Genomic DNA, 16,574 nt, shown 5'->3' on the forward strand with positions numbered 1-16,574 from the left:
TGTCATATTTTTCATTCAATTCTCACCAAAATATCGACTTTGCCTAAGCAACGGAAAATGTGAAAATTATGTACATTTAAATTATTGAAACATTAAAATTGGAACATTTGTAAAACAAGTGCTATGCATATTGGTTCAAGTGTATTGAACATTGTTTTAATTGATCTTTGTTGAAGATAAAATTGTTTTTTTCTAGTAACATTGAAAAAAAAGTTTCCTCGCAAATGTTCGGCATACATTTTGATTGACAAGTGCTTTGAATCGGCTAAATAAATATTTTTTCAAAAAAATTACGTTTGGTTGTATTTTGTACAATTATTTCTGCGAATTTTAAGAAAGAGAATGTGCAAACTTTATGCTTATTCCTTTGTGAGGAATAGAAATTCGAGAAGAATCATGATGATCGTATCCATTGAATCGAATGTGGTCTGGTCATGAGGGTTGAATTTAAGTCGAAGAGGTCGATGCTGAAAAAGAGATATCAAATAATAAAATTAAAATTTGTTGGATATAAAACTGAACTATTAAAAAAATGTTATAGCGAACAATGGAGATGCATACATGTGGCTGAACCACCGCTACCGCCGTCGGAAAAGGAAATGTTAGGAAGAAGAATTCGTATTGTCAATTCCTTATTTGCGCTGGTTGAGCTTGTGCTTGATGTCGATGACGGCGATGATGTGGCACTGCCTCCATTACCACCACTGTTGCCACCGTTGTTGTTGCCACCGTTGTTGTTGCCACCGTTGTTGTTGCCACCGTTGGTACCATTACCACCTGAGTTGCCACCTGAGTTGCCACCTGAGTATCCACCTGAGTTGCCTCCTGATTTGCCACCTGAGTTGCCACCTGAGTATCCACCTGAGTATCCACCTGAGTTGCCACCTGATTTGCCACCTGAGTTGCCACCTGAGTTGCCACCATTTGAAAACGGTATGGGACAAACGGTTGGACATTTGTTGGCCTTCTTTGATTTTCTACATTTGCAACTGCTACTGGCACTTGTTGTTGGGCACTTCTTGCGTCTAATTTGGTTTTTATATTATGTATTCAGAGATAACATTATAATTTAATTTCCATTTTCAATTGAAATGTCAAACTTCTTTGAAAATTGTATACTTGAAAACTAATGAAGTAATATGGATTTTAAAACTTTTACTAAAAATTCGCCTATATTCTGTGTGTATGTATGGGAAAATGAATAATTCTCACCTGCATCGGCAACGTCGAACTGTTATTTTGTTTGATGAGCCAGATGACGAGCTCGAGCCTGAGCTCGAGCCCCTCGATCCGAACAAACTCAGTTGTGCTGATGGTTCTGCTTCAGCCTCAGCTTCAGCTTCAGCATATGCGTCTGCCTCAGCAAAATTGTATGCAAATACCGCGAACAATACACCAATGAATATCCACGAAATCTTCATTTTGAATAGAATTTTTCAAAAAATAAAACGTAACTATACTTTTTCTATCACAATCGTTTTTCGTTTGTGGATTTACTCATGAATTCACTAGAACAAATCTCGTTTCAATTTTTTCGCACTAAACTCTGAACGTCGAATGATAGTTTTCTCCAAAAAACGGCCTCCTTTTATAGGTGTCAAATCAGTACAGCTTGTATCGATTTATTTGCTCAAACCACAGAGAGTGTTTTTTTTACAAATTACATATATTAAATAGTGCATAGTAAAGCGCCATAAAAGTATGTTATGCAAATTATACCATTCGATGTTTTTAGGCTTTCTTTATTTAACCCGGCATTAATATAATATCACTATAGTAGTTTAGTATTGAAAAGTGACAAAGTAAATCACTATCCAAATGTAGAAATTGATCATTTTTAATATAGAACGAAGAATTCAGTCGGCGAAATTTATGTTATTTGAGTTTGCTCATTTGTGTATTTTTTCCGAGAATAATTGCCTTACAAAAGTAGTGATATCAGATGAAAAACCTCTAGACGAGGTTAAAATAGAGTGACGCTCCTGTGCGTGGATTTACCACACAAAATGACTGATATCATTTTGAGTGACGCTTTTACGCTGTATTATCTCTGGGTACGAAGTTCAAAAGTGTTTTTCGCATTCACTATTGTGAAAATTTATTTACAATAAGGAAAAATATCGCGTCACGACTTTTGAATTTAGTCTTCAAGTCAAGCTTTAAAGTGTTTTGCCGTCCAAAAGTCGTGACGCGATATTTTTCCTTATTGTAAATAAATTTTCACAATAGTGAATGCGAAAAACACTTTTGAACTTCGTACCCAGAGATAATACAGCGTCAAAGCGTCACTCAAAATGATATCAGTCAATGACTGATATCATTTTGAGTGGTAAATCCACGCACAGGAGCGTCACTCTATTTTAACCTCGTGTAGAGGTTTTTCATCTGATATCACTACTTTTGTAAGGCAATTATTCTCGGAAAAAATACACTTTTGCCAGAAATATGTCTATTTTAAGGTCTTATCATTGGGAAATTGTAATTTTTCGGGTAAAACATTTGCATCAACATTTCACAAGTTTTGTAAATAGAAAATTTCCACTTTCTTTAAAAAAGTCCCATTTTCCCCTTATTGGACATTGTAAAATGTGATTAAATTTCAAAATATCCATTAAAAGAGTGTTGAAGTAATTTTAGTCCCATTTCTTCATTGAAAAATATTAGTTCCAAACCACCAAATCTCTGAAAAGTGCATTTTTTATGTATCCCCCGAGCAAAAGTTCAATTTCATACATTCGGATGCCAAAATGCCGATTTATGACCAAAATGACAACGAAATGGATATTCAAGTGTTCGTGGACTCCCATTATTTTCACGAAAAATAGAAGTTTTCTAAAACTTAAATGTCGTCAGAGGTCTATTTCACGTGTTTCCTGAACAAAAACATCATTTTCAGTGCAAAAAGTGCAAGTTGAAAAATTCACTTCAATCCGACCTATTTTTCGACCATGAAATGGCCTCAGATCGCATTTTGACTTTTAATCGATTGCTCGTCGAAAATTGAGCGGATGTGGTCTTTTGTGAGCCTTTTTCAGCCAGTAGATGCGTATTTTTGGCAGCAATTTCATCGTAGAATGCGACACTTCGTACAAATTCCGTTCATTGATGAATTGCCTATGCCCAGAACTTCGAAATACGAATTTTCCCGGATATGTGGCATATGCCATTTTGTTGGTATGGTAGCCGGCTACAAACGCTCAGTTTTTGGTAAAAGATTGTCGGGCTGATTTTTGAGAAATCGCGTTTGGTGTGAAATTTAAGGGGGTCGATTTTTCATAAAAATCGACTTTTTTCTTTTATATCACATAAACTTTGGCATGTGTGTATGGAACTTTTTGAAGGTCTTCTCAAATAATTACGAGTTGAGTTTGCCCGATGGGTGTCTGAGTTGATCTAGTGTGCGAAATAAATACTTGAAAAAATCGTATACATGCAGGCTAGTGAAGCCATAGCCAGCTCTCCTGTAATGCAAATGTCAATCTGAGGACGGGTTTCGATGTGGCCCGACACCAGCTACAGCTTAGGCATATCGGCACCGGAATCTGTGGGGGTCAAAAAAGTTTCCGGACACACTGACGAACGAACGGACGGACGCACAAATCAATACTTTCATAAAAAATCAAGATCAAACTGCCAATGCCCATAACTTTTTCGTTTTTGAACCAATCGGGCACTTGGACCGGCGTTGGAAAGGTGGCGAGGAGGAGCTTCTCTTGGACACCTCAGACGACCCCCTGGGTACCTCATTTCGTAAGATATTGCCCATATCATATGGGTATAGATTTGAAAATAACTTCGTGCAGCTTGGCGTCATTTCCTCCACTTCCATATGTTTGCATTGATGGTTGAACTTTGACCTGTAAGCTTCTACAATGGACGTTAAATGCGAGTGGAGACGCCACAAAAATGACTCCAATATAGTCGATTATTGATCAAACTACTTTATCGAAATTTTCCAACCGTTATATTTTTGCCTAGACCACACTTTAGGCATGGGGGATATGGTTTTTCCGACTATTGGATCCAAGACCTTTCCAACGGTACCTAACATGCCGGGGCCCAAATAGTGTCCTGAGAAAATAGCATATTTACTGTATATATACTCGTGACGCAAAAACTGGCATTTTTGATATTTGGCTTGAAATGCACAGTCTATGGTGCGTCACTTGTCGGACTACCGTCCTCCGTGATATGTTATAATTATTATGATCAGAATTTTGTTGATTCAGATGTTTAAAAATGACTTCAAATGGTAATTAAATGGGTAAACTAATTGCATTTGAGATATTTCACATACTTATGGAATTATCTTTTTCATGGTTTGAGATGCGACTGTTCGTTCTATACCGATCAAAAGCAACTACATTTCGTCAGTTGTCAATGTTGTCATTGCTGCAGTAGAAAACGTTGAATTTTGTTTTTGAACACAATGCTTAAAATTTCATGAAATTTCACCTGCAGCTTGGATTGATGATGTTAAATTCGAAAAAAAAAACATCCCATTATTTTCCGTGCTGTTGGTTTTTTTATGTTGTGGTCTTTAATCCCTTTTTAAAAGTATAATGGATCAACGTGAAAATTAATCCATGATTTGGAAGCAGCTGACATGAAAGTAATTCGAATGAGTTCAGGTGTTAATCGTAGAGATCAGTGCGAAAATAGAATTACTAATGAAGATGAACTGACCAGACACCAAAAGGTATTAATGGTCTTTAAAAGTTTATTGTTGTTGTTGTTGTTGATGGATCAATGTGTCTTCATTCTATTTACTATTAATAAATGAAACAATTCTTTTACTTTTCCGTACACAACGTGTCAAGGGAAAGTATAGGAATTGGTCCCGAAAACTTTTTTCGCAAAATTAGCTTAGATCATCATAAAAACTCATGAAACGCGTAGAAAACCACTTTTTGGGACACTTTTCCGTTCGTGTGCCGTCGTTGTCGTCGTTGTCGTCGTTGTCGTCGTTGTCGTAGCTGTTTGTAAACACGATAACTCAAAAAATAATTGAGATAATCCAAATCTGAAAGTCCCAAAAGTTTTGTATCCAATAAACTTAGTTTAAGTTCGAAGATGAGCCATTTTCGATTTGACCCTGGGGTACTTGCCCTAAGAAAAACCTCAAAAAATTGACACTTTTGTATGGGAGGTACCTGTAAATCGACTCTGATTGGCTTCAAACTTTCTGAGATTTAATTTTTTGGGAAAAAATAAGATTCTGAAAGTTTGAAACCAATCGGAATCGATTTACGGGTACCTCTCATACAAAATTTTTGACATTTTGACTAAAATTACCGATTTTTGGACAATTTTGTATGGGAGGTACCCGTTAATCGATTCTGATTGGCTTCAAACTTTCTGAGGTTTCATTTTTTGGAGAAAAAATAAGATTCCAAAAGTTTCATGTTGATCGCATTTGCAGAAGTTTGATTTTTTGTCCTCAATTTCGGCCGACATTTTCTTGGAAAAAATTGAGGGCCAAAAACCAAACTTCTGCAAATGCGATCAACATGAAACTTTCAGAATCTTATTTTTTCTCCAAAAAATGAAACCTCAGAAAGTTTAAAGCCAATAAGAATCGGTTTACGGGTACCTCTCATACAAAATTGTCGAAGTTTTAGTTAAAGTGACCGATTTTTCACTTTATTTTTATTATTATATTTTCACTGCCTTAATTTCAAGAAAATTCACAAAAAATAATCAAAAGTACCCCAAGAGAAACGGCCAATATGTTTATATGCTGTCTATCCGCCGAAAATGCACTACAATATATTCACGCTTATTGAACGCCGAATCGAATATATATTCTAGTGTATATTTGGCGTATTCTTCGGCGTGAAACATATTGAAATATATTCAGGCGCCCTCTGGTGGCCATGAATGCATTCGTTTATTCAATATGTTTCACGCTGAAGAATACACCGAATATACACTAGAATATATATTCAATTCGGCGTCCAATAAGCGTGTATATATTGTTGTGTATTTTCGGCGGATAGACAGCGTATAAACATATTGGCCGTTTCTCTTGGGACCTACGGACAACGCAAGCCAACGGTACGGAAAAGTTCGGGATTACCAATGTATTTCTTTTTATTATCATATATTTCCATTCAATTAATCAGAGTTTATATTACGTAGATGTCTCTCTTTTTACGGAAATATTTGCATCATATTCGTTTTTATATTGCCTTGGTCTCAAATCAACTTTAGAAAAAATATTGTTGTAAACAAGTAAATAAATATTTTGTGAGGCCATTTCGATAAAATATTATTCTAATAAACTTACATTGTAACATAAAGCCATCATACGAAAGTCTGACTTAGTTAGCTCGCCGTGTGAATTGTGCAGTGACGCATTTGACGATGTCAGTTTCAAAAATAGCGATCTGATTGACCCAAATTTTCGCGCACATACGTGCTATATGCATGCTACGGTGTTAGCATACGTCACGAAATAGTCATTACATTTTCCGGAAAAAGAACATCGTGTGCGAAATATGAAATTGATGATGCAACAATGAAACAAAGACAAATCAAATTTAACATTTCATTTTATTCGCAACATAGGCTTAAGCATAAAACAGCACCATCTGCCGTTGATCATCGAAATTTAAATTGGGAATAGTCTATATAGTGGCGAAAATGTGTTTCGAAATTTGAAACTTCTTTATATACCTATTGTATCGAAGAAATATTTGTTTTGTATAAACAAAGTGTCTAAAGTGCTAATTTGAATATTGCGCAAAATTCAAAGAAAAAAAATATATTATTTGAATAAATGTGCATTTATTGTAGGAAAAGAGCGCTGATGAGCGTATTTTGTTCACAATTTGTTCGTTGCAATTAGGAAGGCAATGTGCAAATTCCAATCTGTTTTCCAGTTGATTCCAAAACAATAAGTTAATCTAATCTATTTGTTTTGTAATAAATACATAAATAGGGAAATGTGCAAGGAATATCGTGTCCGTTAAACGAAGATTTGCAGGGCAAGGATTGTCCATTGAATCGAATGTGGGCTGGTCATATGGGTTGAATTTAAGTTGAAGAGGTCGATGCTAAAAGGAAGATAACAATTATTAAAATTAATTTGTCGGATATAAAACTGAACAATTGAAAAGTGTCGGAGAGAAGTGAATGCACATACATGTTACTACACCACCGCCACCACCTCCCGAATTTCCTCTCGTTGAGCCTGTGCTTCCTGTCGATGATGTCGATAGCGTGGTCGATTTGAACGAGTTCGACGTGCTCGACGTGCTCGACGTTGAACCCGGGCTGGTGGACGATTTCGTACTTCTACCGGTATTGCCTCCGGTATTGCCGCCTGTAGATGAGGACCTGGTGCTAGAGCCACCTGATCCTGAATTGCAAACTATTGGACACCTAGTTGTGGTCTTCTTACATCTGCAGCTGCTAGCCCTCGTTGTTGGGCATTTCTTGCGTCTGAAATTACAGCAAGTATTTAAATCAAAATGTTCGAAACCGCGTGTTGGCTTAATAACTCACCTGCATCGGCAACGCTTAACGGTCACTTTGTTCGATGAAGAGCTTGAGCCCGAGCTCGAGCCCCTCGATCCGAACAATCTCAGTTGTGCTGATGAATCTGGTTCAGCATCTGGGTCGGCGTATGCGTTTGCATCAGCAAAGGCATATGCAGACACCGCAACCAAAGCACCAATCAATACCCATGAAACTTTCATTATAAAAAGATTTTTTTTCGCTTTTTTCAAAAAAAATTTTTTAATTTTTTTCCTATCACTATCGTTTTACTTCTAACGATTTGTTTATAAATTTACAAGAAAAAAAAATCTACTTTGGCATTTTTCCGCACTTAAGCTGTGAATGCCGAATGATACTTTTCTCCAAAAAATCTGTCGCTTTATATAGGTGTGATTCCAGTACAACATCGAAAGAAATGAATATTTGCTAAAACCGATGACAATATTTTTTACAACGTGAGGCGCCAGCAAATTGTGCTATGCAAATTATATCATTTGATTTTTTGGGGCCATTCACATCTTTATTTAATCTGTTATTGTTATAATACTATGTATGTATAGTATTGAATAGTGGCTTGTGTGTAAAATAGATCATTATCCAGGTTTCGAATTTTGTTAGTGCGAAAATATTTGATTATGTTTAGTAAAAGGAGAATTTACTCAGCCTTCTTCTTTATATTTACATTTATTTAACTACCTATTAGTTTGAAATATAGCTCATTTCTTGCATTCATTATATCAATAGAAATCCATAATTGTTTCTAACCGAATTTTGTTGATTTAGTTGTTTTAGCCTTTCAATGGTAATCAAATGGGTAAACCAATGAGAGTGACATTGGAGATAACTCATGAATAATGTGAAACTAGATCACAATCCCAACATCGAACGAATCTTGTGCTGCGTGGAATAATTACTCTTACAAAACGCTTTACCATTTTGAATCTGATCAAAACATTGCGCAAAGTATAAAGAAATAAAAAAACCTCATTTGATGAAATGAACATTTATTTTAGAAGAACAAATATCAAAGGGAATACTATTTGTTCTGTGCAATTAAGAAGGCATGTGCAAATTCTAATCTAGTTCTTTTGTAATAAATACATAAATAAGGAAAAGGAAATGTGCAAGGAATATCGTGTCCGTTAAACGAAGATTTGCAGGGCAAGGATTATCCATTGAATCGAATGTGGTCTGGTCATGAAGGTTGAATTTAAGTCGAAGAGGTCGATGCTGAAAAGAAGATATCAATTATTAAAATTTGTCGGATATAAAACTGAACTATTGAAAAATGTCATAGAGAACAATGGAGATGCATACATGTGGTTGAACCACCGCTACCGCCACCCGAATTTGCACTCGTTGAGCTTGTGCTTGCTGTCGATGACGTCGATGATGTGGTACTGCCTCCATTACCACCACTGTTACCACCTGAGCTGCCACCGTTATTACCATTACCACCTGAGTTGCCACCGTTATTACCATTACCGCCTGAGCTGCCACCGTTATTACCATTACCACCTGAGTTGCCACCGTTATTACCATTACCGCCTGAGCTGCCACCGTTATTACCACTACCGCCTGAGTTGCCACCGTTATTACCACTACCGCCTGAGTTGCCACCGTTATTACCATTACCACCTGAGTTGCCACCGTTATTACCATTACCACCTGAGTTGCCACCGTTATTACCATTACAGCCTGAGTTGCCGTTATTACAGCCTGAGTTGCCGCCTGAATTGCCGCCTGAGTTGCCGCCTGAGTTGCCGCCTGAGCTGCCGTTATTACCGCCTGATCCTGGATGGCAAACGTTTGGGCAGCTATTTGTGGTCTTTTTACAGCTGCAGCTGCTAGCCAACATTGTTGGGCACTTCTTGCGCCTGAAATTACAGCAAGTATTTAGATCAGAATGTTCGAAACCGTATGTTGGTTTAATAACTCACCTGCATCGGCAACGCTTAACGGTCACTTTGTTCGATGAGCCCGATGAGCCCGATGAACTTGAGCCTGATGGACTTGAGCCTAATGAAGATGATCCTAAAGAAGAATATTATTTTTCAAATTCAAACTTCATCGAAAACTGAACAAATCCATCTAAATCTGGATTAAATTTCTATTGTTCAAAAATGGTAATGTGAACGTATGATCCAACAGTTTCACATTTCTCATTATGAGTGAGTTTCACAGCATTTCGCCACTGACTTACCCATATTGAACAAGCCACTGAGCATTTGTGCTTCTGGCTCTGGTTCTGGTTCAGCAAGAGTAACAGCCTATTAAATGATTTTCAGATTGATTAATCATTGTCTCAATTGAAACTATTTTCTTTACTCAAATCGATGTTCAAAATTAAATACTCACAATGATAGCGAACAAAACGGCGATAAAGATCAGTGAAATTTTCATTTTGAATTGATTTCTTTACTGCTTTGGTAGAACTAAGTTGAAAGTGCACTCAATATCGAATGATACCTTCTTTGAAAAATCAGTCCGCTTTTATAGTTGAGATTTCAAGATGAAACCGAACCGATTTGTTGACTCAACCCAGAGAATGTTTTCTAAATTTACATGTGTTAAAACTTGTAAATTTCGGCGCTCCAAAGTGTGTTATACAAATCAAACCATATGACTTTTTGAGGCTATTTCACAGCATGTTTTCCAAATCTGGTATAAAACGATTGAAATACCTAGGGCATAGTTGACACAAATTATTGGTTTTGCTTATTTCAAACATTTACCAATGTCTATTCTAAACTAAATAGATTCTTAGAACTTGGATTAATTTAATTGTGCATGTATTTCTGTGTCTATTTGAATCAGTTCATAGTAATTGAAAATGGGTTTGTTTGAAGGTGAATCATTTCATTGATTAAAATGTTTATTTTTGCTGCCACGGTGACATCTCCATTAGATTTTAAATAAAGAGTTTCTGCCAAAATATCTGCGTGTGCATGGCTTTTTACATGAGGGTTACATATAATTGGACACCGTAGTTTGTCATTAGTTTATATCATTACGTGGCGAGCCACAGAACTATTTCATGTACTGCTAACAATGTATACACCCTGTTTTTTTTAAATTGATTCGTATGCAAGGACTTGACGGCACCGATTTGTTGACTTCAGCCAAAGAATATTTTCTAAATTTACATGCGTTAAAACCATCCAGTGATTGTGCCTTATAAGAGCCTGTGTTTACAGGAATGCTTTTGCATAGTAGCGCCGCACGTTGTTTGTGCCTTGCTTATGTTATACTCTACTATGCTTCAGATGACACAATACAATCATACAGTGCACACATACACAATAGTTCCGACAATTTGCCGTAGTCTGAAGTCATGGCGCTAGTTATGCAACATCATTCAGACTAGCAACTAACGGATAAAACTTGTAAATTTCGGTGTTCCGAAGTGTGTTATACAAATCAAACCATATGACTTTTTGAGGACATTTCACAGCATGTTTGCCAAATCTAGTGCAAAACCATTGAAATAGAGCATAACTACAAAGAATTTTTTTCGCTACTAATCACATATTTGACATCGTCTATTCCAAACAAAGTACATTGTTTAAATCAAATATTTGATGGTCTAATTTTGCATTTAAAGCATTTATTTGTTCATAGTGATTGAAAATAGGTTTCAAGGTTCAATTCATTGTCTCGCGCGTGTTTTTTCTGCTGGTTACATCTCTATATCAATGTAAAAGTAGATTATGAATAAACAGTTTTTGTGAGAATTTTTGTGTACTTGGTTTATTTAAGTGAATTCGTTTGAGAGATCTAGCACCAATTGGCATTCCTTCTTTGAATCAGTGAAAAAAACTGAATTGGAAGCATTTTTTTCTATTGAAGAACTCACTCAGATCAGGTGACTTATATGCCCAGTGGATAGAAGTTGTCAAACCATGGAAAAATTAGGCCTTGGTCATAGGTTCCATTTTGAGATACAGACTCCAGGAAAATCGATTTTTCAACTATTGGATTGCTATATGGATAATTGAAATTTAGTCCAAAAAAATGAAAAAACTGTCCAAAAAATCCCAAAACTTTATGTCGATTTTCACATTTTTTTGGGCTGTTTCGAAAAAAAAATTATGAAAACGTCCAAATCTGTTTTCGTCTCCTATTCTGAAATTCGAATTTTGTCCAAAATATTTCGGAAATTGTACAAAATATTCGGTCAGGCGGGATCGAAAGCAATTGCAATTACCTTCAAATTGAGCTATTTAACAGTAATATTCAATTAAAATTATTTGCAAATTTTCTGTGTTTTGTGTTGTAAATTAATTTGCACAATTTATTTCAATTGAACTACGGAAATAAATTTAAAAATAATCAAATCAAAACCAGTCAATTCTTTCTATTTACCATTTATTTCTTGACTCTCTGTGAAGAATAGGTAGGCTTTTGTCATGAATCCAAATTCATTTTTTGACAAATTTTGGGAGATTTTCTCAATATTTTGGACGAATTTCAAAATATTTTTGACAAAATAAATTAAATTTGATTTAGTATTGATTGCATCATCATCGGTTTCGTTATCATCGCATTTGATGTTTTTTAAATAGTTGATGAGAGTGCGGCCTAAGATAAAAAATAATGGCTTTCTAAAGATTGGAATCAAATGTTGGCAATTTTTCTTTGATTTGCTTGAAAGAATTTTTATTGAAAAAATCAACATTTTGGTAATGTTTTTTTGCTTTTGAATCGTAATACATATGCAAACTCTATACTAGTAACCTTTTACAATAAATACATAAATTAATAAGGAGCAGTGTATAGGTTGTCGTGTCCGTTAAACAAAAATATGAAGTGCAAGGATTATCCATTGAATCGAATGTGGTCTGGTCATGAATGTTGAATTTAAGTCGAAGAGGTCGATGCTGAAAAGGAGATATCAAATAATAAAATTAAAATTTGTCCGATATAAAACTGAACTATTGAAAAATGTCATAGAGAACAATGGAGATGCATACATGTGGCTGAACCACCGCTACCGCCACCCGAATTTGCACTCGTTGAGCTTGTGCTTGCTGTCGATGACGTCGATGATGTGGCACTGCCTCCATTACCACCACTGTTACCACCTGAGTTGCCACCTGAGTTGCCACCGTTATTACCACTACCGCCTGAGTTGCCACCGTTATTACCATTACCACCTGAGTTGCCACCGTTATTACCATTACCACCTGAGTTGCCACCGTTATTACCACTACCACCTGAGTTGCCACCTGAGTTGCCACCGTTATTACCAGAGTGGCCGTTATTACCGCCTGAATTGCCTCCTGCATTTCCTGATATAATAAATTATTTTTCAATGAACATCACAGATCCCAACAATATTCAAAGTAACTATACCTCCTCCTTCAACTGGCACCACAACCGGAATAGGACAGTATTTGACATATACTTTCTTCGTCTTTGGACACTTCTTTCTAGAGCTGGAGCCGGAGCTGGAGCCGGAGCTGGAACCGGAGCTGGAGCCGGAGCTGGAGCCGGAGCTGGAGCCGGATGTTTTGCAACAGCCACACTTCTTGCGTTTGGCCTTTGCCTTATTACGGAGTCGCAAAATCACACGACCATTACTCCTTGAAGATGATGATGAACGCTGTGGATCAGCCAAAGCGTCGGCAATGGCAAGGGCAGCTGGTTCAGCAAAGGCATCTGGCTCAGCTTCTGGGTCTGCGAATGGATCTGGCTCAGCGTATACCTGTTATAACCGAACCCTTTTCTTTCAAATTTTGAACCAAAGAAAAATTTACAAGCAATTTTCTCACCTTCAAGGCAACGGTGCACAAAATTAAACAAACTAAAATAATTCTCATCGTGTCCACCTGTGCTAATGCTACTTCGACTCGACAATTAAGTCGATTGATACCGTTCGAATAAATTACAGCGCCTTTTATACATTGCTGTTCGGCAAAAATGTCAACATAATCTGTTTAAATATTTGCATTTCAAGATTTCTACGAGATAAGCGACCGAGATTTATTCACCAGAGAGCCAATTTATTTTTGTCAATTTATTTGCATAGTCTCAATTTCCGCCCATATGTCCATTAGATTCTAAACATAAAGAAAAAAGGGGAAAAAACTATTAAATTAATATGTTCTGATTTAAAATTGCCAAATATTGATGTTTACACCTTACAAAAATGATCATCTGACAATAGCATGAAACTAGTCATTTCATTAATAAAATGATGTTGATGATAGTAATAATAATCATCTGAAGGCGATCCCGTAACCCACATTTAAAAATGGATATAAGAAAATATGTTATTTGTTCAGTATAAAATGTAGTGCCAAACAAAAAATGAACATTTTTCTCCATTATTATTACTAGCAAATTTAATCACTAAACGAAAGTAGATTAACCAAATTGAGAGAAAACAAAATCAAATCCAATGTTACTTCATTCAATGTGCGCATATTTTTAGCTTAATCAATTGAATGTTTGTTCAGTATCGATTCACGTGGTGGTTTTGATTTATTTTGTTGAATATTTCGCGCTAAATTGAAAAGTTCAATACACCTGCTTACGATAGACGTTGTAAACATACAATTTTAATTAGCTGAACAACAATTTTAGTCGTTTACCAAGTAAGTAAGACCAATGTCACTGTGATAAAGACACTGTTTAATGTTTACACATCTTTTTTTTGGGCAAAATACTTTTTGTTTTGATATCACGACAGAAGGAATATATCAAGCTAAAAGATATTTGAAATTGCTTATTGTTTCCAAACTGTGTATGCAATACTGTCTGTTTTCAAGAAAGTCTCCTAAACCAATGGATTCAACAATACTTGTGAAAAATTTAAAATATTCTGAAGATATAAACATATGAAATTGATTTACATTTTATATTTATTGGAACATTGTGATTTACATACTGCATGCAACTTAAATCCTAACAACAATCAACTTGAACAGGTTGTGAGTCTTACGAATTTAATGCTTTGAATGTTGTTGATATTTGAAAAAAATGATGAAAGTTTAAAGAGAGTCAAATGCAAGCCTAACAAATTTGTAGCTTAAATAAAATGGTTTCATTTAGATTATTAAACTGTCTATGGAGCCATAGTATCTCAACGAGTGTACGATTTGATCCATGGATGCTTCATGACATCGGGCAAACTTGGCCGGGCACTGTGACTCTTTTGTAATAACTGAAATGAAAGAAATGATTAGCAAAATTATCTAACATTTTTCTTACAACAACAACAACAACAACATAAGCAAGCATTCAAAGGCCTGACCTTTTTCTTATTTTGCAAATTTTGAAATTCCAAGATCGAATGACAATTGATTTCCCAAACTGATTTCCCAAAATCTATGGCTTCGTACTATAACCATGTAAAAAGGAAAAATCGAACCAAATGTGCGTCAAAAAGGAAAACATTACAATAGTGTTTCTTATTTCGGAGTCCCTTTTTAGCGCACTTTTCATTCTGTGTCTCCTATTCATGAAGTAACCGTATGAAACCATAGATTTATTATCACTAGCTCAATTCATGGGGTAACAATGGGCTAATCATCTCCACTTTAACAAACTAATGAAAAAAAAACTGTGTTTCATCTTACCCCAGCAATAAGATCCTTTGCACCAATTGACAAATGGCTAGGATAGTCAATTTCTAATCGTCGAATTTTCGCGTATGTTTTCTCCGAATCGGGCGATTCAAATGGTGGCCGTCCGACCAAAAATTCATAGCATAAAATACCCAAACACCATTGATCCACTGTGTCATTGTAGGAATGGCCTTCAACCCTGGGAAAAATACCAAATTTGATTAGGTTTATATAGAATCTTCATTTTCATCTGACTTTGTTTTTAATTCTGTGAATGAGTGAATGAATTGGACCAATTCTTTGAATGAATGAACTAAATATTCATTTTTTGTTTGTATCAAAATCAATCAATCTAAAACATTCTTCTTTGAATCATTTAAAAAAAAAGCCACTTACATTTCAGGTGGCAAATAGTCGAGTGTTCCGCACATAGTTTTACGTTTGTTTGAGTGTGTATGAGCTGACCATCCGAAATCGGCCAATTTGATTTGATCGCCGACGGTAAGCAAAATATTCTCTGGCTTCAAATCTCGATGAATGACATTGTTTAAATGGCAATATTGCAGCGCATCGGCCACCTGGTACGTGTACCGAGCTGAACGATCTTCCATGAAACGACCATTCGGTGAATTTTGTAAATGTTTGTACAGCTCTCCCTCCGAAGCCAATTCCAAGGCCAAATATATTTTACGATCATCGTGAAACCACGTGTACAGCCGCAAAATGTTTGGATGCCTTGACAAAAGATTTGTGTTAAATACGAATTTACTCACATGTTCATATGTATGGACAAAAAGACACAAACTCACTTCAAACGCGACTGAATTTCAATTTCACGCAGCACTTGCTTCTCGACGCGACCATTTGTTAGTTCGGACTTGAACATAATTTTCATTGCAACCATAAAATGTGTTTTTCGTTCTCGGGCTACGTAGACACGACCAAATTTCCCTTTTCCCAACGGGCATCCAAGTTCAAAGTCATCTTTTGACCATTCATAACTAAACAATGATAAAACCATCGAAATGGATTAATTCAAAATGGAAAATCAAAGAGATTTGATATGATGAATGTATTTTTTTTCTTTTTTCCAAGCCAAAATGCCGTGAATTTTAGTCACACGGAACGACTTGAATGGCACATTTTCTATAACAAAGCCTCTGATTGTATCTCAAACACTTACGGTTTGCCATATGCTTCATGTGACATCATTCGTTGTTCCACTTGTGCAGCGTACATATTTTCTTTATCCTCACGACTTTTCGACATTTTGGCACGATATTTTTCGTCAATTAACTGTTCACAATAAGTAAAAATACGGAATAAAACAAACAACAATACTCTGGAAAAACAAAGAAAAATGCGGAATTTTCAACAATCGGTTGTTGTGTGCTTCGTTGCGACAAGCAGTTGAAATACGAAAATTTAAATGGCACAAATGAACCATGTTTGACAGTTCATGTAGTGAATAAAGCCGCGCTGCAAAATGGTGGCGCTGAG

The 16,574-nt window shown here is 35.9% G+C and overlaps 5 protein-coding genes across 6 annotated transcripts; all 5 read right to left on the reverse strand.

Moving 5' to 3' along the window:
- Positions 1-447: 447 nt before the first annotated feature.
- Positions 448-1,421, reverse strand: LOC129564939 (uncharacterized transmembrane protein DDB_G0289901-like). Its single transcript, XM_055439189.1, has 3 exons — positions 1,213-1,421; positions 562-1,025; positions 448-467 (listed from the first exon to the last, which is right to left on the reverse strand). Exons 1-3 carry the CDS (start codon positions 1,419-1,421, stop codon positions 448-450), a joined length of 693 nt encoding a protein of 230 aa, XP_055295164.1.
- Positions 1,422-7,038: 5,617 nt separating this feature from the next.
- On the reverse strand, positions 7,039-7,703 carry LOC129564940 (dermokine-like). Its single transcript, XM_055439191.1, has 3 exons — positions 7,510-7,703; positions 7,148-7,446; positions 7,039-7,058 (listed from the first exon to the last, which is right to left on the reverse strand). The coding sequence occupies exons 1-3, from the start codon at positions 7,701-7,703 to the stop codon at positions 7,039-7,041; spliced, it is 513 nt and encodes a 170-aa protein (XP_055295166.1).
- A 1,010-nt stretch (positions 7,704-8,713) lies between these two features.
- On the reverse strand, positions 8,714-9,906 carry LOC129564941 (circumsporozoite protein-like). Its single transcript, XM_055439192.1, has 5 exons — positions 9,862-9,906; positions 9,707-9,773; positions 9,444-9,537; positions 8,821-9,380; positions 8,714-8,733 (listed from the first exon to the last, which is right to left on the reverse strand). Exons 1-5 carry the CDS (start codon positions 9,904-9,906, stop codon positions 8,714-8,716), a joined length of 786 nt encoding a protein of 261 aa, XP_055295167.1.
- A 2,301-nt stretch (positions 9,907-12,207) lies between these two features.
- Positions 12,208-13,478, reverse strand: LOC129565069 (circumsporozoite protein-like). 2 transcript variants are annotated; one of them, XM_055439429.1, is made up of 5 exons: positions 13,278-13,478; positions 12,859-13,210; positions 12,720-12,794; positions 12,477-12,599; positions 12,208-12,383 (listed from the first exon to the last, which is right to left on the reverse strand). In XM_055439429.1, the coding sequence occupies exons 1-5, from the start codon at positions 13,323-13,325 to the stop codon at positions 12,364-12,366; spliced, it is 618 nt and encodes a 205-aa protein (XP_055295404.1). In that variant the 5' UTR covers positions 13,326-13,478; the 3' UTR covers positions 12,208-12,363. The 2 variants fall into 2 exon arrangements, with proteins under 2 accessions (XP_055295404.1, XP_055295403.1); XM_055439428.1 differs by having other exon boundaries at positions 12,477-12,794.
- An 873-nt stretch (positions 13,479-14,351) lies between these two features.
- On the reverse strand, positions 14,352-16,509 carry LOC129565068 (aurora kinase B). Its single transcript, XM_055439427.1, has 5 exons — positions 16,258-16,509; positions 15,884-16,075; positions 15,471-15,809; positions 15,087-15,273; positions 14,352-14,671 (listed from the first exon to the last, which is right to left on the reverse strand). Exons 1-5 carry the CDS (start codon positions 16,341-16,343, stop codon positions 14,591-14,593), a joined length of 885 nt encoding a protein of 294 aa, XP_055295402.1. The 5' UTR covers positions 16,344-16,509; the 3' UTR covers positions 14,352-14,590.
- Between the last annotated feature and the right edge of the window lie 65 nt (positions 16,510-16,574).

Source organism: Sitodiplosis mosellana, unplaced genomic scaffold, assembly GCF_009176505.1.
Source record: "Sitodiplosis mosellana isolate CC-2019 unplaced genomic scaffold, AAFC_SMos_1.0 Smas_scaffold_2, whole genome shotgun sequence".
Classification (NCBI taxonomy): Eukaryota; Metazoa; Arthropoda; class Insecta; order Diptera; family Cecidomyiidae; genus Sitodiplosis; species Sitodiplosis mosellana.